The following is a 20,642-nucleotide window of genomic DNA, read 5'->3' as shown; positions in this document are numbered from 1 at the left end:
TAGACAGTTACCTTACTTCCCCACTTTCCCCACAAAATGCAAAGACATTAGGGAAACAACCACTTCTGAACCTTTACAGGTTCCTGCTACCTCAGGAATTTAATGAATTAAATAATTTCCTCTACCCACAGCAAATAAAATTAACAATGTCTTTTTGTGAAAGAGAAAAAAATTTCCTTTTAAGCAACAAAGAAACACTTCTAAATAATTATTTTCATTGTAGAATGGCAAAGTAAAGTTTAAAAATTCAATATATCATACTCAAAGATAGAAATTTATCTGTTTGTTACCTCAGTACCAACTTATGACCATTAATAGATTTTACTGGTTGGTGACCTCTACAACATATTTTAAGTATGTGAAAACAAGGATATAGCGATTTCATAAAAAAAGTCTTATAAAAAAGTGAATGGGTACTTTCCATAAGGCTATGAAACAGATTAACTGGTGAGAGAAGAAAGTATACTAGTGATTAAAATAAAAAGGGTAATTGTCAGGGAAGCAAATATAAAATCTATTTTAAATCTCTTACCTTAGTCTTTTTATTTTTTTTAGCCACAGACAAAATTTCCTAGGAAATTGAGAAAACAGACAAAATAACAATGTATGTGGTTCATTCATGTATTTTACAGATATTTACAGTTCTGATTTTATGCCAGGAAATAGGGATAAGGCTCTCAAGTTAATTAAAATAAGAGTCAAATCTGAAGACCTCAGGCAAAATCAAGCCTATAGTTGTCTTATAAAACTTTTAATTAGTTAGCAATACATTAAACTGGGCTATTTAGCCCTGGCCGGTTGGCTCAGTGGTAAGAGCATCGGCTTGGCGTGCGGAAGTCCCAGGTTCGATTCCTGGCCAGGGCACACAGGAGAGGCGCCCATCTGCTTCTCCACCTCTCCCCCTCGCCTTCCTCTCTGTCTCTCTCTTCACCTCCCGCAGCCGAGGCTCCATTGGAGCAAAAGATGGCCCAGGCGCTGGGGATGGCTCCATGGCCTCTGCCGCAGGCGCTAGAGTGGCTCTGGTCGCAACAGAGCAATGCCCCGGATGGGCAGAGCATCGCCCCCTGGTGGGCGTGCCGGGTGGATCCCGGTCAGGCGCATGCGGGGGGTCTGTCTGCCTCCCCATTTCCAGCTTCAGAAAAATACAAAAAAATTAAAAAATTAAAAAAAAAACAAAAAACTGGGCTATTTACACCTGAATTTTCCTTAAAAAAAAAAAAAGTCTTAATAGACTAGGCTAGGCGCAAATTTACAGAAGGCCAAAAATTCTCTAGTATAGAGGTTGGCAAACTATATTCTATGGGCTGGCAACCCATTTTTATAAATGAAGTTGTTTTTTTCTTTTTTTTTTTAAAGATTTTATTTATTTTAGAGAGGAAAGAGACGTGGGGGGAGGAGCAGGAAGCATCAACTCCCATACGTGCCTTGACCAGGCAAGCCTGGGATTTCAAACCAGCAACCCCTGAGTTTCAGGTCCATGCTTTATCCACTGCGCCACCACAGGTCTGTTTTTATAAAGTTTAATTAGAAGAAAGCCAGGCTCATTTGTTTACAGTATATCTAATCTACTATACCTGTTTTTGGGCTACAATGGCCAAATTCAGGGTTGAGTATTTACCCACAGACTACTTAAAGCCAAAAACTTTTACTATCTGGTCCTTGAGAGAAAACTTTTCCCAACTCTACTCTAAAATCAAGTTGTGGCTACTCCTGTTATAAGGATTCCCAAAAGTATTACAATTCAAACTCCAGCCCACTTTAGTTGTCTGTGGATAGACATCAGAATTTACAATGCTGAGCAAAAGGCAAAGAGAAATAAACATACAGAAATAAGTATTCTGATACTGAAATTCCCACTAGATGTTAAGACAGGCAATACCCGAGTGTCACCTGGTGACTAGGCAACAGCAGTCTTTATCTTTCTCTATGGGTTCATCTAATCCACTTACAACAAAGTTTGCCTTATAGCAGATATGTCACAAACATTGGAAGGACTAAATTAACAACTATGTGATGGGCTAAACTTCAATAAATCTCATAATAGTGTTTTCTAACTGCAGACTGTGTGAGCGGGGAGAGGTAAGGAGAAATATCCCTAAAGAAAAGAATTTTAAAATTTATACTTCATGAAGATCTAAAATGTTTGAATTTTTCAATTTCTACTAAAGGAAAAATTTTGTAGGTAATAAAATAAGAATATTTTAAATGTAACAATGTGATGCATTAATGCTTAAGGAACACTTAAGGTTTGTCATAATTGAAGATGCTCTTTAACTAATTTCTATTATGAGGTAACAAGTAAGAAAATTTTAAAAAGTATCTGGTTTTAGAAATGAGTATGTGGTTTAGTTCCCTAAAGGTCTTCAACAAGTAATAAGAACAAAGTTGTTAAGATTTGAGAAAGATATCATCTTCTTCCCTCAAACACTTAACAGGCTCACATGCCAACTATGTAGTAAACAAACACAATCCTTACAACTTTAATAAAATGTAAAGTTTACAGTAAGGTTTTACTCAGCATCGCATCTTATGTGCCCTTCCCCCTTTATTTTTACCTCTTTTGACATGACCTCTGAAATATTGTATGATTCATCTTCTCTTCCTCTTTTCTTTCTCACAACTATAAAAAAAAATTCATTCTTTTTGATAGCAATTAATGCAAAAATATAAACACATATTCTTCAAAACTAGAACAAGAAAATTTACCTGGATTCTCCTCACTTGCATCAATGGAACTTTTACCCTAAAGAACAAGGATTTAGAATATTAGTTTTCTAAGGACTGCATATTAAAAGAAACTGATAAAGAAATGTTTCTTGCAGTTGAACCACCTCCACGAATTTTCACTATCACATTTCATGTAACATTTTTCTGTACTTCCGTACTGTTACTTATTTATAACCATAGCCCTCTACATTTCCCCAAAGACTACTTTCCTCTTGTTGTTTTACAACAGAAATTTTTTTCTTCTTTTTATAAGAGTTTATATATTCATTTTAGAAAAGAGAAAGAAAGAGAGAAGGGGGGGAGGAGCAGGAAGCATCAACTCCGATATATGCCTTGACCGGGCAAGCCCAGCTGTTTTGAACTGGCAGCCTCAGCATTCCAGGTTGATGCTTTCTTGACCCACTGTGCCACCAGAGATCAGGTGAGAAATTTTCTACATTAAACATAGAAAACATTTTTATTTTTGAAATTACCACGTTATATCTTCTGTATTTTTATGAAGATATTCAACTGGTATGGTATACAAGGAATACTCATTTTCAGTAAAAAAATTGAAAGTAGAAATAAAAAATACTGACTAAAAAAAAAGTGAGAAGGGAGAGGAAGAGATGTTCAAACAGTTTAAAACCGAGAGTTGGAAAAGATCAGTAAGTAGACAACAGAAGTGAGAAATGAAAATGACAAAGATATAAAACAAATTAAATGGTATAAAAAATTAAAGAATTAGCCTGACCAGGAAGTGGTGCAGTGGATAGAGCGTCGGACTGGGATGTGGAAGACCCAGGTTGAAATCCTGCAGTCCCTAGCTTGAGCGTGGGTTCATATGATTTGAGCAAGGCTCACCAGCTTAAACCCAAGGTCACTGGCTCGAGCAAGGGGTTATTCGGTCTGCTGTAGCCCCACGGTCAAGGCACATATGAGAAAGTAAGCAATGAACAAACAACTAAGGTCCCACACAACAAAGAATTGATGCTTCTCATCTCTCTCCCTTCCTGTCTGTCCCTATCTATCTCTCTCTGCCTCTGTCACAAAAAATAAAAAATTAAAATTAAAGAATTAAAAATGAAATTACCAAAAGAGAATAGGAGATAGAGTAGGCAGATTAATGGTTTGTGCCTTTAATACAAAGTCAGGGAGGAAAAAAAAAACAAAAAAAAAAACCCTGGTATTAAAACTTAACTGGACAAAGTAAAGGATGAATTATATAAACAGGCTGAAGATTAGAATGGTTAAAACAGTGAAATTAAAAAGCTTATTTCTCAAATAACCAAAGTCCCTGAAATAAAAACTGAGTCACCTTAAGTCAGTTTTGAAAAGGTACATTTGTTGCAATATTATCAACTATGTATATATACCATCACCACAAACCACACTAAAATCAAATAATGTAACTTAAATACACCCTATTTTGCCTATTGGCATTCTAAAATATCCTAATCAAAGCAATTTAGTATAGCTCAGTGTTGGGTCTTACATGAATCATGGCATTATTATCATTATTAATTTTAAAGATTTTATTTATTGACTTGAGGGGGGAGCAAGATATATCAACTCATAGTTGCTTCACTGTAGTTCTTCATTGCTTTCATTGTTGCTTGTGTATGTGCCTTGATCAGGCAAGCCCAGAGATGCCATCTGGTGACCTTGGCGTTCCAGGTGAATGGTCTACCCACCGCACCACCAGAGGCCAGGCCTGGTATTATTATTTATTAGATATGTGACTTTCAACAAGTAACAATCAATTTTCACTCTTTATAGTCTATAAAGTCACTGGAAATAATGAACTGGTGAAGACTAAACCAAATACAAGTTTATTTAATTCATCCTTTACTTTGTCCAGTTAAGTCTCTAATAATATTTTCATCAACTGGTAAAATACACAACCCTGGTTTTTTTGTGTTGATATTTTACCCCCTTTAACATATATGTTGATTAACACTGAATTCAGGGCCATCAGCAGTGTACTCACTTGTGAAGGAATCTTTTCAAACATATGTATTTTCCCATTAGACACAACACAGCCTCCTTGTATTAAAAGAACCAGAAAGCACTTCAGCAGAACGTGGCTAATGGCCATTTTAAATAGCAAAATCAACAAAAATCAAAGCATTAAAATAGATCATGAAAAAGACACTTGTTTACAGTATGACAACTTAAATAAGACCACTACTTTGACTTCAACGGTAATGTGTACGTTGGCAGATCCAGATTTTTGGTTCTTCTGCACGTGCACATGAATGTGCTTAAAAACAGAAGTATTCATTTTGGGGTAACAGATATATTTTAGTCAGTATGCTAATTTTCAAATGAGGACAGACTATACTTTAACTCCTTGTATCAGCATCAATGTAAAATGGGGACTTCTCACTTTAGTTTGCTTTATTGGTGCATGAGCAAATGGCAGCACCATGTGTGTATAATCTAGGTAAGGCTGCAGGTGCCTGCCCCTCAGGGCTGCAGATTGTAAATTGCAGTTGGGCTGCTGCCTTTGGGAAGGGCCACTGTTTGTTATTGTTTGCCAGAGAAGGGGTCCCTCCCCCATCCCCTCACCTATTTTGCTTTTGAGGAGGGGGGGGAGGGGGGAAGGGGGGGGAGAGATACACCATTTGCCTTCTTGTTCATCCGCCATAGCAAGACTAATATAATAAATGGAATTGCCCACCATCCTCTGGCTCCAGTTTCCCTACCATCTGCACAAATTTAATGCGAATCTGCATAACCATAACCACCAGCTTTACAGGGACAATCACAGTACCTCTATCCAATAGCTGTTTTGAGAATTAAGAAAAAACTACCTGACACATAGGAAGTATTCAATAAATGTTACCTTTATTTAGCTTTTCTTTTTCTTTTTTTGTGTGGCAGAGACAGAGAGTCAGAGAGAGGGATAGATAGGGACAGACAGACAGAAAGGGAGAGAGATGAGAAACATCAATTCTTCGTTGCGGTTCCTTAGTTGTTCATTGATTGATTTCTCATATCGGCCTTGACCGGGGACTACAGCTGAGCCAGCGACCTTGGGCTCAAGCTGGTGAGCCTTGCTTAAACCAGATGAGCCTGCACTCAAGCTGGCAACCTCAGGCACTCAAACCTGCGTCCTCCACATCCGTCTGACACCTGTCCACAGCGCCACTGCCTGGTCAGGCTATTATTCATCTTTTCAATAGCACAACTGTTCTTTATATAGTTCCCATCATTATGGCATTAAACAGCCCCATGTTAAACATATCCTTTAAAAAGATCACATCTAGCCCTGGCCGGTTGGCTCAGCTGTAGAGCGTCGGCCTGGCGCGTGGGGGACCCGGGTTTGATTCCCGGCCAGGGCACACAGGAGAAGCGCCCATTTGCTTCTCCACCCCCTACCCCCCCCCTCCTTCCTCTCTGTCTCTCTCTTCCCCTCCCGCAGCCAAGGTTCCATTGGAGCAAAGATGGCCCGGCGCTGGGGATGGCTCCTTGGCCTCTGCCCCAGGCGCTAGAGTGGCTCTGGTCGCGGCAGAGCAATGCCCCCTGGTCGGCAGAGCGTAGCCCCTGGTGGGCGTGCCGGGTGGATCCCGGTCGGGCACATGCAGGAGTCTGTCTGACTGTCTCTCCCCATTTCCAGCTTCAGAAAAATACCAAAAAAAAAAAAAAAATCACATCTAAAATTCAGTTTATCCCTAAATGAGTACTCTTATCACCTGAAATGTTATTAAGAAATGATTATCTGCTCCAATTTTGGCCCACTGTTGAAGCTTTGCACCTACAAATTTAGATTACTGTTATGGCTATATGTTGACATAACAAGGCTAAACATAACAAAATCAACAGTTCAGATGCTATAGAAACATTTACCTGAAACCTATGTACTCTTATTTATCATTATCACCCCACTAAATTTAATTTTCTAAATAAAATTTTTAGAAAAAGGAAAAAAACGAAAATAAACTTGATTGACAAAAAGAAAAAAAGTAATCATTAAGGGCTTCAAAAGTACTAGCCACTTATAAAATACCTAGCAGTATAAAACATTTGCATATTTTTCATATATGAAATATAGTCATACTTTTTAGAGCTTTTCTTCCATATCTAAAATGCTGTTTTACATGTTCCTATGTAATTTGTAACAAAGACAAATTACCAGATAAAGGGTACAAAAGTATATATATGATCAATAAAGTTAAAAGAATACAAAAGAATTTCTTCAATATTTAAGTAACATATGCAATATACTCTAGCTTACTAGATATTACCGTAGTAACTTTGCAAGATTCCTTTTTCCGCTCTAATTTTTCTTTCTTCTTCTGTTCCTGTAAAATAATTTAAAAATATATGAAAAATGTTTTAAAAATGGAAGACCTTGCACTTTAAGACTTTATGGAACAACAGTCCCTGCCTTAAGCAACTAAAATCTAGATAAAATATACGGTCCGTTTTTGGAATAAAACAAAATACAAATTTATTACCGTCAATAAACTTTATTAAATAATATAATTGCCATTATTATTAATGATTTCTTGCCAGCGTGACGGCCATTTTTGTATATCCCATTTTTGAAAAATGTTTTATCTTTTGATGCAAAAAACTGAACCAGTGCTTGTTTGATATCTTCTTCATTTTTGAATTTTTTGCCGTTCAAAAAATTCTGGGCCCTGGCCGGTTGGCTCAGCGGTAGAGCGTCGGCCTAGCGTGCGGAGGACCCGGGTTCGATTCCCGGCCAGGGCACATAGGAGAAGTGCCCATTTGCTTCTCCACCCCTCCGCTGCGCCTTCCTCTCTGTCTCTCTCTTCCCCTCCCGCAGCCAAGGCTCCATTGGAGCAAAGATGGCCCGGGCGCTGGGGATGGCTCTGTGGCCTCTGCCCCAGGCGCTAGAGTGGCTCTGGTCACAACATGGCGACACCCAGGAGGGTCGCAACATGGCGACGCCCAGGATGGGCAGTGTCGCCCCCTGGTGGGCGTGCCGGGTGGATCCCGGTCGGGCGCATGCGGGAGTCTGTCTGACTGTCTCTCCCTATTTCCAGCTTCAGAAAAAAAATGCAAAAAAAAAAAAAAAAAAAAAAATTCTGTAAGGATAAAAACAAATGATAGTTGGAGGCTGCTAAGTCCAGGGAATATGGTGGATGTGACAGAATTTCCCAGCCTAGAAATTGCAATTTCCTTGCAATTTCTTGACAAGTCCCCAAAGCAGCATGTGGCCTGGCATTATCATGATGCAGTATGATGTTCTTCCTATTGAACATCGCTGGCCTTTTTTCTTGGACTGCTTTCTTTAAATTATCCAGTTGCTGACAATACTTCTCCGAATTGAGCTTTTCGTTCGGTTTTAAAAGCTCATAATGTATTGGTCCTCGAATGTCCCACCATATACACAACATTCTCTTATTCAGAGTCAAATTTGGTTAAAGGTGGAAGGGCTAGGTTTTCCGGGTTCACAATATGCCCTTTTCCCTTACGATGTTTTCGTAGGTAATCCACTTTTCATCTCCAGTTATCATCCAGTTCAAGAGGGCTCGATTTTGTTCTGAGCGAGCAGAGATGTGCATATGACTCGATCATCCAAATTCTTCTGATTTAATTCATGTGGCACCCATCCTGAATATTTCCACACTAATCCTATCTTCCGAATATGGTCCAAAATGGTTTGCTGATCTGAATTAAGCCTTTCTGCGATCTCCGATGTTGTCAGAAAAGGATCTTGCTCCAACATGGTCTTAACAACATCGTCCTTGATCAAAGATGGTTGCCCAGAACGTGGCTTATCAGAAAGGTTGAAATCACCTGTTTCGAATTTTTTGAACCATCTTCTTTCTGCATGTCCTATCAGAAACTGTACCATCACCAAACACTTTCAATAAATTTCTACATGCTTCTGTAGCATTTCTTCTTTGTTGAGATTTGTAAAAATTACAGTGGCGTAAATAAACTTTCAGTAGCCATGGGTACACTATCGCTTCACACACAAGACAAACGTGAATCAACTTTGTTTTAGTTAATTTGCTACGTCAGTATGTATACATTAGGTGATAAAAATAGAGGCACACATGTGCCAAATAAACATGTGCTTACGTGTCGAAACTTGTTGTGATAGAAAAGGACAGAACTTTCCAGTAGACCTGATATATTAAACAATGGTTTTCAGAAAACTACAGCAAAGGACAGTGAACAATAAAAGAGAAACAAATCAGGTGACTTTTCTGATTTCAGTTTACCAACTGAAGGCAATCTCCAAAATCAAATAATGGAGGGAGACCAGACAGAGCTCAACAATCTACCTTGAGTTGAGGAGACATACAGTGTAAAACTTAAGAGCAGCTAGCATACCCAGGGTAAAGATCATCAGTAGAGCCTTTGCTGAACACTGAAGAGTGTAAAAAAATTAAGGCCAGGAAAAGCCAATAGAAGCAGCAGCAAGAAGAATCCGTGTACTCACCAGGGATTAAAAGTAGTTTACATTCCTGTTAGCCAAAGTAAAAAAGCCTCAAGATTCAAGATTTGGTTTTTTGTGTGTGTTTCATTTTACCATACAAAGGTTTAGAAAAGGATTAAGACAAAGGGAGAAAAAACTTAGCAAATGTAGCAATAAAAAGAATAGAATAAGGTAAAGGGATAAGGACCTTGAGGGTACAGGAGGTGTCAAGTAACAACTTTAAAATTGTCAGGGAAGCCCTCATTGAGAAACATTTAAACCAAGACCTGAAAATGATAAAGTAATATCATTTCAATGCTGATATCTAGAAGAGGATTCCAGGCAGAAAACAGTGCAAAGGCCCAAAGGCAGGAAACAGAGCTGGAATGAGGTCTGAAAGCTAATGGGATTGAGAAAGGTAGCCAGATAGCAAGCAGCTAAACATTATTCAAGAACTGAATGGGTAAGGAAGTCTTGAAGTAAATTCTTTACCAGGTAAAAATATCTTTTGAAATAAAATCAAAGAATTTTCCAGACATAAAAAAGCTGAGGCCTGACCAGGCGGTGGCACAGTGGATAGAGCATCGGACTGGGATGCGGAAGGACCCGGGTTTGAGACCCCAAGGTTGCCATCTTGAGCGCGGGCTCATCTGGTTTGAACAAAAAAGCTCACCAGCTTGGACCCAAGGTTGCTGTCTCCAGCAAGGGGTTACTCGGTCTGCTGAAGGCCCACGGTCAAGGCACATATGAGAGAGCAATCAATGAACAACTGAGGTGTCACCACGAAAAACTGATGATTGATGCTTCCCACCTCTCTCTGTTCCTGTCTGTCTGTACCTATCTATCCCTCTCTCTCTGTTAAAAAATAAACAAATAAAAGCTGAGAGAACACATCACCAACAGAAAATGCAAATTAATCTATAATAACGGAAAATACATCAATGGCTATCTGGTAATGAAGATAAGAAGTGAGGAAGGGTCCTGGCTGGTTGGCTCACTGGCAGAATGTCAGACTGATGTGTAGAAGTCTCAGGTTTGATTTCCAGTCAGGGCACAAAGGAGAAGTGATCATCTACTTCTCCAGCCCTCCCCCTTCTCTCTCTCACTCTCCTGCAGCCATGGCTCAAATGGTTGAGCAAGATGGCCCTGGGCACTGAGGAAGGTTCCTTTGAGCCTCAGCCTCAGGCACTAAAAATAGCTCCTTAGCAAGCATGGCCCAAGATGGGCAGGCCATTGGTCCCAGAAGGGGGTTGCTGGGTGGATCCCAGTCAGGAAGCATGCAGGAGTCTAACTCCCCACCTCTGTCTTGGAAAAGAAGAAAAATAATTGAGAAAAAAAAATTAGGACAGAAGAGAGAAAATGAGGGATAGGATAAAATTAAAAAGGGGCAGGAATTCAGCCATAAAAAAAAGAATCAAACCTTGCCATTTGTGACAACATAGATGGACCTTGACAGCATTATGCTAAGTGAAATAAGTCAGAGAAAGACAAATACCATAAGATCTCACTTATGTGTGGGCTTTTAAAAAGCAAGCAAGAAAACAACAAACTATAAGCTCATAGACACAAAGAACGGATTGATTGGTAGTTGAGGGGAAGAGGGAAATAAGTAATGATATAAATTTTCAATTCTAAAGTAAGTCATTAATAAGTATTGAGTCATGCTGTACACCTGAAACTAATATCAAATACACCACAAAGGGAGGGAAGACAGGAAGAATTTTTCAGAGTAGATTGTTATCTTGATTGTGGCTTCATGGGTATATATATACATGTTGAAACTTAGAAAACCGTACATTTTAAATATGTACAATTGTGTATGTCATCTATTTCTCAATAAAGCAATAACAACAACAAAGACTGAGTAACATCTAATTCACAATTTCCAGCATCCAAAGAAACCTCATTGGACAGGATCAGTCAGTCAACAGGTGAATAGGAAATAAATGGTAGTATATAGTCATACAATGGAATGCTTCTTGGGAATAAAAAAAATGATCTACTTGGTAAACACAATGTAAGTGAATCTCAAAAATACGCTGAGCCAAATAAATAAGCAAGACACAAAAGATGTTTAACATGACTCCATTTATATGATATTCTAGAAGGAATAGTGACAGAAAACAGCAAGCAATCAATGGTTGCCGGCAGCCAGACATGGGAATTACTAAAGATAACTTTTGGAAATGACAGAAATGTTTTTCTGCTTTTAAAATTTTATTTATTGATTTTAGAGGAAGGAGTAAGGGAAGAAGGAGGCGGGAGAGAAAGAGAGAACGGGAGAGGAAGAAAAACACGGACTTGTTGTTCTACCCATTCATGCATTATAGTTGGCCTGTTGTAACAAACTAAGCTATCCAACCAGAGCAATGGAAATGTTCTTTGCCTTGATTATGTGGATGGTCACACAACCCTAAATACTGGTCAAAAACCATCAAACTATAAATTTAAAACATATGTGCAATTTATTATATGTAATTTCTATCTCAACTTCTTTTCTAGAAAGCTGGTTTTAAAAAATTTAAGATATTACTATAATCAATCACATATACATACCTCTAATTGTTGCTGTTCCATTTTAGTCAATAAAAATTTAGAATAGATGTTGCTTTTTTCAAGCAAATGTTGAAGTCTACGGTACCGAATATCCATGGACTCTCTATCCCAAGACAGGCGAGCCTATCCAAAAAGAAAACTTCCATAACTATTAAAAGTTTTTCTAACAAACATTGTTTTTTTCCATAAGGTATATAACAAAACCAACTAAACAAATGCTCTTTAGGTTTAATTATTTCATGTAATTAACAACAAAGAGATATTTGACAGTATTAACCTGATTTACTAAAAACATTTTGTTTTCCAAACCAAAAACCAGAATAGCTGAAAAACTGATTCTTGGGTTCAACAGGCATTCTGGTAATAAGAAGCTCGGACGCTAAAATATTGAAATTTCAGGCCGCACATATGCTTCCTAGCATCTACTAAATTGAGAGTCCCTTTTAAAAATATTTGAAATTAAAGTTAGAAAGTAAGTATGTAACTCAAGTTAGAGTTAAGTTTTTAAACAACCAAATGAAAAGAAAATTCTCATTTATCAGTTCTATTCAAAATAACATTAGAATAAAAAAAAAATGTTGGCCCTGGCCACTTGGCTCAGCAGTAGAGCGTCGCCTGGTGAAGTCCTAGGTTCAATTTCAGGCCAAGGCACATTGAAAAAGTGACCATCTGCTCCTCTGCCCCACCCCCTCTTCTCTCTCTAGTCCCCTCCTGTAGCCAAGGTTCAAATGGTTTGAGGAAGTGGGCCCCAGGCGCTGAGGGTGGCTCCATGGCCTTGGCTCTGGCACTGAAATGGCTCAGTTGCCAAGCAATGGAGCAGCAGCACCAGATGGGCAGAGTACACCGCACTGTGTGGGGCTTGCCAGGTGGATCACAGTCGGGGTCGGAGCACGTGCAAGAGTCTGTCTCTCTGCCTCCCCATCTTTCATTTAAAAAATAAAATTAAAAATAAAAAAATGTCATTGGTGAGGGACTAGAACATCAGCTTTCAGAATCTTAAAACTGTATTACAGAAATATTTCAACGTGTTAAATCTATTAATGATTTCTCACAAGCCTTTTCCCTTTCTTCCTGAGGTACTGTGTTCCCCAGTTTTCTCTTATCTTTTAGCTGTCTTTTACTTTTTTTCACCTCTGTACAACAACCTCCAGTTACAAAGCTCTGCATTATTACTTTTACACACCATGAGTTATTTCTAAGGTCTTCAAATTGATAAAAGTTTAATATTTTACTTTATTCATTTTAGAGAGGAAGAGAAAGACAGAAACATTGATTTATTGTCCCACTTACTTATACAGCTATTGGTTGATTCTTGTATGTGCCCTGACCAGGGACTGAACCGCAACCTTCGTGTATCAGGTTGACAACTTAACCAACTGAGCTACCCCACCTGGCTGGGGTCAAAAGCTTAATATTTTAAAAGATCAATAGCAAAGGGCACAAGATAGAAAACATAAAAGCAACAAAGTGGCCCACAAACTTTTTCTGTACAGAGCCAAAGAGTAAATATTTAAATATTTGAGCATATGATTTGTATGGTAAATACTCAATTCTTCCTTTTTGCACAAAAGCAGTTACATGCAATACGTAAACAAATAAACATAATCGTCTTCAGATCAAACTATTTAATCAACAGGCACAGGCCAAATCCAATTAACAATTTCCCAACCTCATATAATCTAAATTCAAAGTAAAGCATTAAGAAGGCTGAGTAAAGCCAAGTATGTACAAACCCTACCATCAATTCCACTCCTAATAGAGTGAATTGAATATATGAGATCCACTGGGGCTAGCATAATCTAATTAACTTTAATTTAGTGGTTCAAGCTTGACCTTATAAATTAGGCACTACTGTATGTTGACTTTTCTATTTCCCAGATGCTGTTATCATCTCTCTAGTTTTTCTTTCAAAATAGATATATTTTCTGTTACAAAAGCAGTAACAGTAAGATAACTAAAGTAATACATGCACATTACAGAAAATATATTTTAAAAATCTCCTATATTACCCACGCAGTTAATCTGTTAATATCTTATCAAACTCTGGCGTGTGGTGGCATGGTGGATAAAGTGTAAACCTGGAATGCTGAGGTCACCGGTTCGAAACCCTGGGCTTGCCAGGTCAAGGAACATACAACAAGCAACCAATGAACAACTAAGTTGAAGTAACTATGAGTTGATACTTCTCATACCCTAACCTACTCTCCTCTCTCTGTAAAATCAATAAATAAAATCTTATCTATATCTATATCTTATCAAATTCTATTTTTAGTTATTTTAGGACACCTTTCTTTTAATATTACCAATATACTACTGCGATGATCACAGACAGTCAATGAATGAGGTAGATAATATAAATGGGAAGATGAAATTACTTAGGACTTTATAAAAATAAATTTTTAATTTTTAACTTTTAAACTTGTTTAAAATTTTAGCAAAAATATCCTGTGCTTAGGTAACATATTTGCTACTTTAGATCCTGTTCAAAATAAGCTAGAGTACACAAATTAAATCTTTAAGATGACATCATGAACAATTTGTAATTAATGTAATTAGAATACTGACAATGGTTAACCTTTAAACCCAGTCTTAAATATATCAAAATAATTTTGTAGTAAAATCTTATCATTACTCTTTCTTGACTTAACAACTGGATTATGTTATATAGTAAATTGTAGTTCCATCTTGAAAAGCACTGACTACCTGGTGTATCTTTACAACCAGAGTGAAAGTGTGCCAATAGAGACCCAGGGCATAAACTCCCCACAGTCTACCCCATTATCTCTCCCAACACCAACTCCAGATTTTGGGGGCAGGAGGAGAGTTACATTCAGTCTACACCATATAAACTATTTTCCTTTTACCTCTCTCCCAAGAAATCTTTGAACTCTTACCTTTCCCCTCCCCCACTCAGACACAGTAATGCTACCACTTTTAAAAGTATTCTAGACTAACAATGACTTCTTTCTAAAGGAAATGCAGGTGGAAAAGCCAAAGAAAGTAAATGTCGCACAAGAATGTCAAAGTCATTGTCCAGGCTCTTCCCAGACCTTAAAATCTCCTAAAAGAAAGTCAAGTAAATGCTTCTCATAACAATGTGCTCTTCCTCTATTAAGGACTTCTAAATATATGTTCAGAAAGACTGTATTCTCTGAAAAGGAATCTTTACTTTTATACATCGAGTTTTGCGGCCCCCAAAGACTTATAGGTAGTCTCACTCTTAGAATTTTCTCCAGAAACACCTAGGAAATAATTTATGAATGTCAAGTACAAAAATTAATTAAACTCTGCCTGACCTGTGGTGACGTAGTGTGGATACGTCCACCTGGAAAGCTGAGGTCACTAGTTCAAAACCCTGGGAAGCATGAACTTCTACCGAGTTGATGCTTCCCACTCCTTCCCACCCACCTTTCTCTCTCTCTCTCTCCTCTCTAAAATCAGTCAATAATATCTTTAAATTAGAAAAGAAATAACCAAAACCTTTCAAACTTACATATAAAGACAATGTAATAACAACAGACCACAGGTTTTAATAAATTATAGCCCTGTATTAGGACTAAAAAGAGCTGCATGCTTTATTAATAAAAGGACTAAAGTAGATTAAAAATTGCTATTACAATAGCATAATTACAAACAAAAAAAAGTAGCTACAGCACATTTATCCTTCAACAATAATCCTAAAAAATGTTCGGGCTAAGTGAAAAATGTTCAAACGCTTAAAATTTTCACTGAAAGCAGAAGTCGTTTTGATTCCTACTTTAATTACCTAATAACGCATGGTACTATAATTTGCCATCTTTCCCAATATGGAAATGTTTCTTCTTGCCAACTAATGCATTCTGGGAATGTCTTATTGTACCTCACATCTTCAAATGGTATTTCCTTCCCCAACATCCTTCATGGATTATAAAAATGAAGATATATTACACAAAAATAAAGGCCTTATCACTTTACAACCTTTTAAATTGATACTCTTTCAAACACTTGCCCCAAGATTCCTCCTTTAAAATCCACCTGTTAAGTGTGGATTTTAAAATATTCTTTTACCACACTTAAAATCTAAAAACAAAACAATTACTTATTGCCAGGTGCAGAAGCTCCAAAAACAAGTTAAGTGGAAAAAAAAAAGTTAAGTGATGTGCCCTCAAAAAGCAAAGTGAAAAAAGAGTCAAATTAGTAATGCCAATACTGTGTTCTAAGTACTATGGAAATTCAAAGAACGAGGAAAGGTGGTTCAAGGTAAACTCCCAATTCTACTAAAATTTATCAACATGTTACCTTAACTGATTATGGTCAACTACACTGCTCACAAAAATCAGGGGATATTCCATCACCTCCTATTCACTTTGAAATATCCCCTAATTTTTATGAGCAGTATATAAGATGATCAATAATAGCAGAACCTGCATGACTGGCATGGAAGTATAGCATGGCGGCTAAAAGGTGTCAATTTCGGCACCGCATTGCCTACATCACAATCTTGCTTCTGCCATTTACTTAGCTGTGGGGGGACCTAGGCAACCTCTAAGTGCTGGTTTCCCTATCTGTAAAATGAGGGAAAAACAGAACCTAGCTCCTAGACTACTTTAACAGAAGTAGTAGTTTATACTCGTAATGGAAACTAGCATGGTTAAAGTAGTAAGTTCAATAACAGTATCTACTTTATTGACTAGCTGAGGATGCACTACACACATGTGCAGTGTTCAGAACAGTGTCTCACAACGAATGCTCCAGTTGTTAACAGCACTAACAAAAATCGCTGATATAAAATAAGAGCCAACTGATTGGTTACTTGTCTTTAGCATGCATTCTTTCCCAATATCAGTAGTTTTGTAATTAAATGGAATTAATTCAAAACCAATGTATTGTTTCTTAGAGGGGTATAGGGTTAAGGACAAGAAATCTGGACACAAGACCACAGTTCAAATTGGAGTTCATTAGCGTGTGACCCATAACTACCTCAGTTTTTGCTTACGTGATTAGAGGTATCAAAAGTACATATTATAATATTGGGAAGGCTAAATGAATTATTACAAGAAAATCACTTAGCCCTGGTGGGTTAGCTCAGTTGGCTGGAGCATCATCCTGATATGCCACGATGCGGGTTCAATCCCCGGTCAGGGCACATACAGGAATCAACCAATGAGTGCATAAATAAGTGGAACAACAAATTGATGTTTCTCTCTCTAAAATTAAAAAAAAATAGTAAAAAGATGGTAAAAAGAAAATCACTCAGTAGGCAGTAGGTAAGAGCTGGTGGCTAGATATTCTTTTCCATTTAAAATTAAAGAGCAGGCTGGAAGTTTATCGGAGTGAAATGTATTACAGAATTGAATTCTCGAGTTAAAAACTTCTTTCAGTAAAGTACATGAAAACCATAGCACACATTTTTGCAAAAAGAATCTTACGAGAAAAAAAAAAAAAAAGAACCCTACTTAACAGTAGCCCGAGAACTCAAAAAGCAACTAGATCACCTTGGTGGGAAACAGCACTAAAATACTTCACTATCAGCTTAGGAAGAATATTAATGGCTAACCAAACAACTTGAACTGCTCGCTTAAAAGAGAGCTGAGGCCGAAAGCGGCTCGTAGAGCATCATTCAAAGCACGTGCAGGTTTCTCAGGGCGCATCTGGAAACACGCAAGGACACGGCAAAGCCCGTTTTCAACCCGAGGACAAGCGGGCTAGGAAACGGAAGGACACAACCGCACCCCGAGGAAAAGGCCGGCTGGAAAACGGAAAAACACAACCCGCACCCCGAGGAAAAGCCCGGCTGGGAAACGAAAGAACACAACCCGCACCCCGAGGAAAAGCCCGGCTGGGAAACGGAAGGACACAACCCGCACCCCGAGGACAAGCCGGGCTGGGAAACGGAAGGACACAACCCGCACCCCGAGGACAAGCGGGCTGGGAAACGGAAGGACACAACCCGCACCCCGAGGACAAGCCCGGCTGGGAAACGGAAGGACACAACCCGCACCCCGAGGAAAAGGCCGGCTGGAAAACGGAAAAACACAACCCGCACCCCGAGGAAAAGGCCGGCTGGAAAACGGAAAAACACAACCCGCACCCCGAGGACAAGCCCGGCTGGGAAACGGAAGGACACAACCCGCACCCCGAGGACAAGCCCGGCTGGGAAACGGAAGGACACAACCCACACCCCGAGGAAAAGCCCGGCTGGGAAACGGAAGGACACAACCCGCACCCCGAGGACAAGCCGGGCTGGGAAACGGAAGGACACAACCCGCACCCCGAGGACAAGCGGGCTGGGAAACGGAAGGACACAACCCGCACCCCGAGGAAAAGCCCGGCTGGGAAACGGAAGGACACAACCCGCACCCCGAGGACAAGCCGGGCTGGGAAACGGAAGGACACAACCCGCACCCCGAGGACAAGCCCGGCTGGGAAACGGAAGGACACAACCCACACCCCGAGGAAAAGCCCGGCTGGGAAACGGAAGGACACAACCCGCACCCCGAGGACAAGCCCGGCTGGGAAACGGAAGGACACAACCCACACCCCGAGGAAAAGCCCGGCTGGGAAACGGAAGGACACAACCCGCACCCCGAGGACAAGCCGGGCTGGGAAACGGAAGGACACAACCCGCACCCCGAGGACAAGTGGGCTGGGAAACGGAAGGACACAACCCGCACCCCGAGGACAAGCCCGGCTGGGAAACGGAAGGACACAACCCGCACCCCGAGGAAAAGCCCGGCTGGGAAACGGAAGGACACAACCCGCACCCCGAGGACAAGCGGGCTGGGAAACGGAAGGACACAACCCGCACCCCGAGGACAAGCCCGGCTGGGAAACGGAAGGACACAACCCGCACCCCGAGGACAAGCCGGGCTGGGAAACGGAAGGACACAACCCGCACCCCGAGGAAAAGGCCGGCTGGGAAACGGAAGGACACAACCCGCACCCCGAGGAAAAGCCCGGCTGGGAAACGGAAGGACACAACCCGCACCCCGAGGACAAGCCGGGCTGGGAAACGGAAGGACACAACCCGCACCCCGAGGACAAGCCGGGCTGGGAAACGGAAGGACACAACCCGCACCCCGAGGACAAGCCCGGCTGGGAAACGGAAGGACACAACCCACACCCCGAGGAAAAGCCCGGCTGGGAAACGGAAGGACACAACCCGCACCCCGAGGACAAGCCCGGCTGGGAAACGGAAGGACACAACCCACACCCCGAGGAAAAGCCCGGCTGGGAAACGGAAGGACACAACCCGCACCCCGAGGACAAGCCGGGCTGGGAAACGGAAGGACACAACCCGCACCCCGAGGACAAGCCCGGCTGGGAAACGGAAGGACACAACCCGCACCCCGAGGACAAGCGGGCTGGGAAACGGAAGGACACAACCCGCACCCCGAGGACAAGCCCGGCTGGGAAACGGAAGGACACAACCCGCACCCCGAGGACAAGCCCGGCTGGGAAACGGAAGGACACAACCCGCACCCCGAGGACAAGCGGGCTGGGAAACGGAAGGACACAACCCGCACCCCGAGGACAAGCCCGGCTGGGAAACGGAAGGACACAACCCGCACCCCGAGGACAAGCCCGGCTGGGAAACGGAAGGACACAACCCGCACCCCGAGGACAAGCGGGCTGGGAAACGGAAGGACAACCCGCACCCCGAGGACAAGCGGGCTGGGAAACGGAAGGACACAACCCGCACCCCGAGGACAAGCGGGCTGGGAAACGGAAGGACAACCCGCACCCCGAGGACAAGCGGGCTGGGAAACGGAAGGACAACCCGCACCCCGAGGAAGCACCGGGCCGGCGCAGCCCCGGCTCCGCGGACGAGGAGCGGCCGCCCCAATTACCTTCTCCAGCATCTTGCGCTCCCTCTCCAGCCCCGCCGCCTCCAGCTGCTCCTCCTCCTCCAGCATGGCCGGGGTGATCACGGCCGGCTCCGGCTCCCGCTCCCGCTCCTCCGCCCGAGCGGGAGCCGGCGACCCTAAGAGGGGACAAGGCTTCCGAGTTGCAGTTCAGAAAGTGACCAGTTCGTCAGCTCCCACCTGGAAACCTCTCTCCCTCCCGGATGCCTTGGAGGCGGACTGAACGCTCCCGGGGCCGCCAGCGCCACCTCAGAAGGGAGACCCCCAGGTCCACACGGTAACCTAGCCAGCTGCCTGCCCGGACCCCAGCGCGCTCGCCGGGGCGCTGGGGCAAACGCGGCTCCCCGGGGACACCCTCCTGTACCGGGCCAGTCGGGGCAGTCCCGGGCCCCCCACAGCTCCTCACCCCGCTTTCCCCCTGCCTCTGCCCGGGGTCAGCTCTTCCCCACGCTGCGGCCCCCTCTGCCCGGGACGCCGCCGCCGAGCGAAGTTCTGCTCACTCACCGGCGCTGCTCGCGGGCTGCTGCGCGGGCATAGCTGCACACACACACCGGAACGGAGACCCCTCCTCTCAGAACCTGCAACGTCGCGCACTCTCTCCTCACCGACGCTCCAAGTCCCAGTCTTCCACAAACTCCGGCCAAAGAAAAACGCGCGCTTCTCTTTCGCGGGAAAACGCTGTAACCTCGCGATATTTCGTGCTCCTCCGCCCTGACTCCGCCCCCGTCCCCAGCGGCGCGAGATTTGGTGCAGAAAATCCACCTGGGGGGTGGTTAGTGTTTAGTGGGACCTGTTTGGGGGAAACTGTGGCCTGCTGAAGAAGTCAGCATTTAACCAGCTCTGTGATACTGGGCGAGCCAGGTACAGTTTGCAAGGCACCTTCACGCACTGCTTGATGTGATTAAATTCCGCCAAGCGATGATCCTTTTGGTCGTAAACATGTATCCACTAGGTGAGGATGTCAGGAACAAAATATTTACAAGCTCGCCCTTCATCTGCAGTGCAGTTCACGTTTTGAGTGAAAATTTCCTGAAATAACCAGAAAAGGGCTCTTTTGTGGGAGGAATGGGAGAGAAAAATAGTGAATTAGGTTATGGTAGAGTTCAAGAAAGTTCCAGGATAAAGAGGAACTG

The 20,642-nt window shown here is 41.9% G+C and overlaps 1 protein-coding gene across 1 annotated transcript in view; it reads right to left on the bottom strand.

The window, feature by feature from the left end:
* Window positions 1-20,307, bottom strand: part of HELLS (helicase, lymphoid specific) — a 53,190-nt gene extending 32,883 nt beyond the window's left edge. The window contains exons 1-7 of the mRNA XM_066239569.1: window positions 20,014-20,307; window positions 19,495-19,628; window positions 11,666-11,788; window positions 6,957-7,013; window positions 2,707-2,743; window positions 2,556-2,620; window positions 533-571 (exon numbers count right to left, since the gene is read on the bottom strand). Coding sequence (XP_066095666.1) covers window positions 533-571; window positions 2,556-2,620; window positions 2,707-2,743; window positions 6,957-7,013; window positions 11,666-11,788; window positions 19,495-19,628; window positions 20,014-20,044 — 486 coding nt within the window. The 5' untranslated portion in view covers window positions 20,045-20,307. The remainder of the gene's footprint in view (window positions 1-532; window positions 572-2,555; window positions 2,621-2,706; window positions 2,744-6,956; window positions 7,014-11,665; window positions 11,789-19,494; window positions 19,629-20,013) is intronic.
* Between the last annotated feature and the right edge of the window lie 335 nt (window positions 20,308-20,642).

Source organism: Saccopteryx bilineata, chromosome 7, assembly GCF_036850765.1.
Source record: "Saccopteryx bilineata isolate mSacBil1 chromosome 7, mSacBil1_pri_phased_curated, whole genome shotgun sequence".
NCBI lineage: Eukaryota > Metazoa > Chordata > Mammalia > Chiroptera > Emballonuridae > Saccopteryx > Saccopteryx bilineata.
The sequence above is the reverse complement of the archived record's forward strand: the minus strand, read 5'-3'. Positions and strand labels throughout refer to the sequence as shown.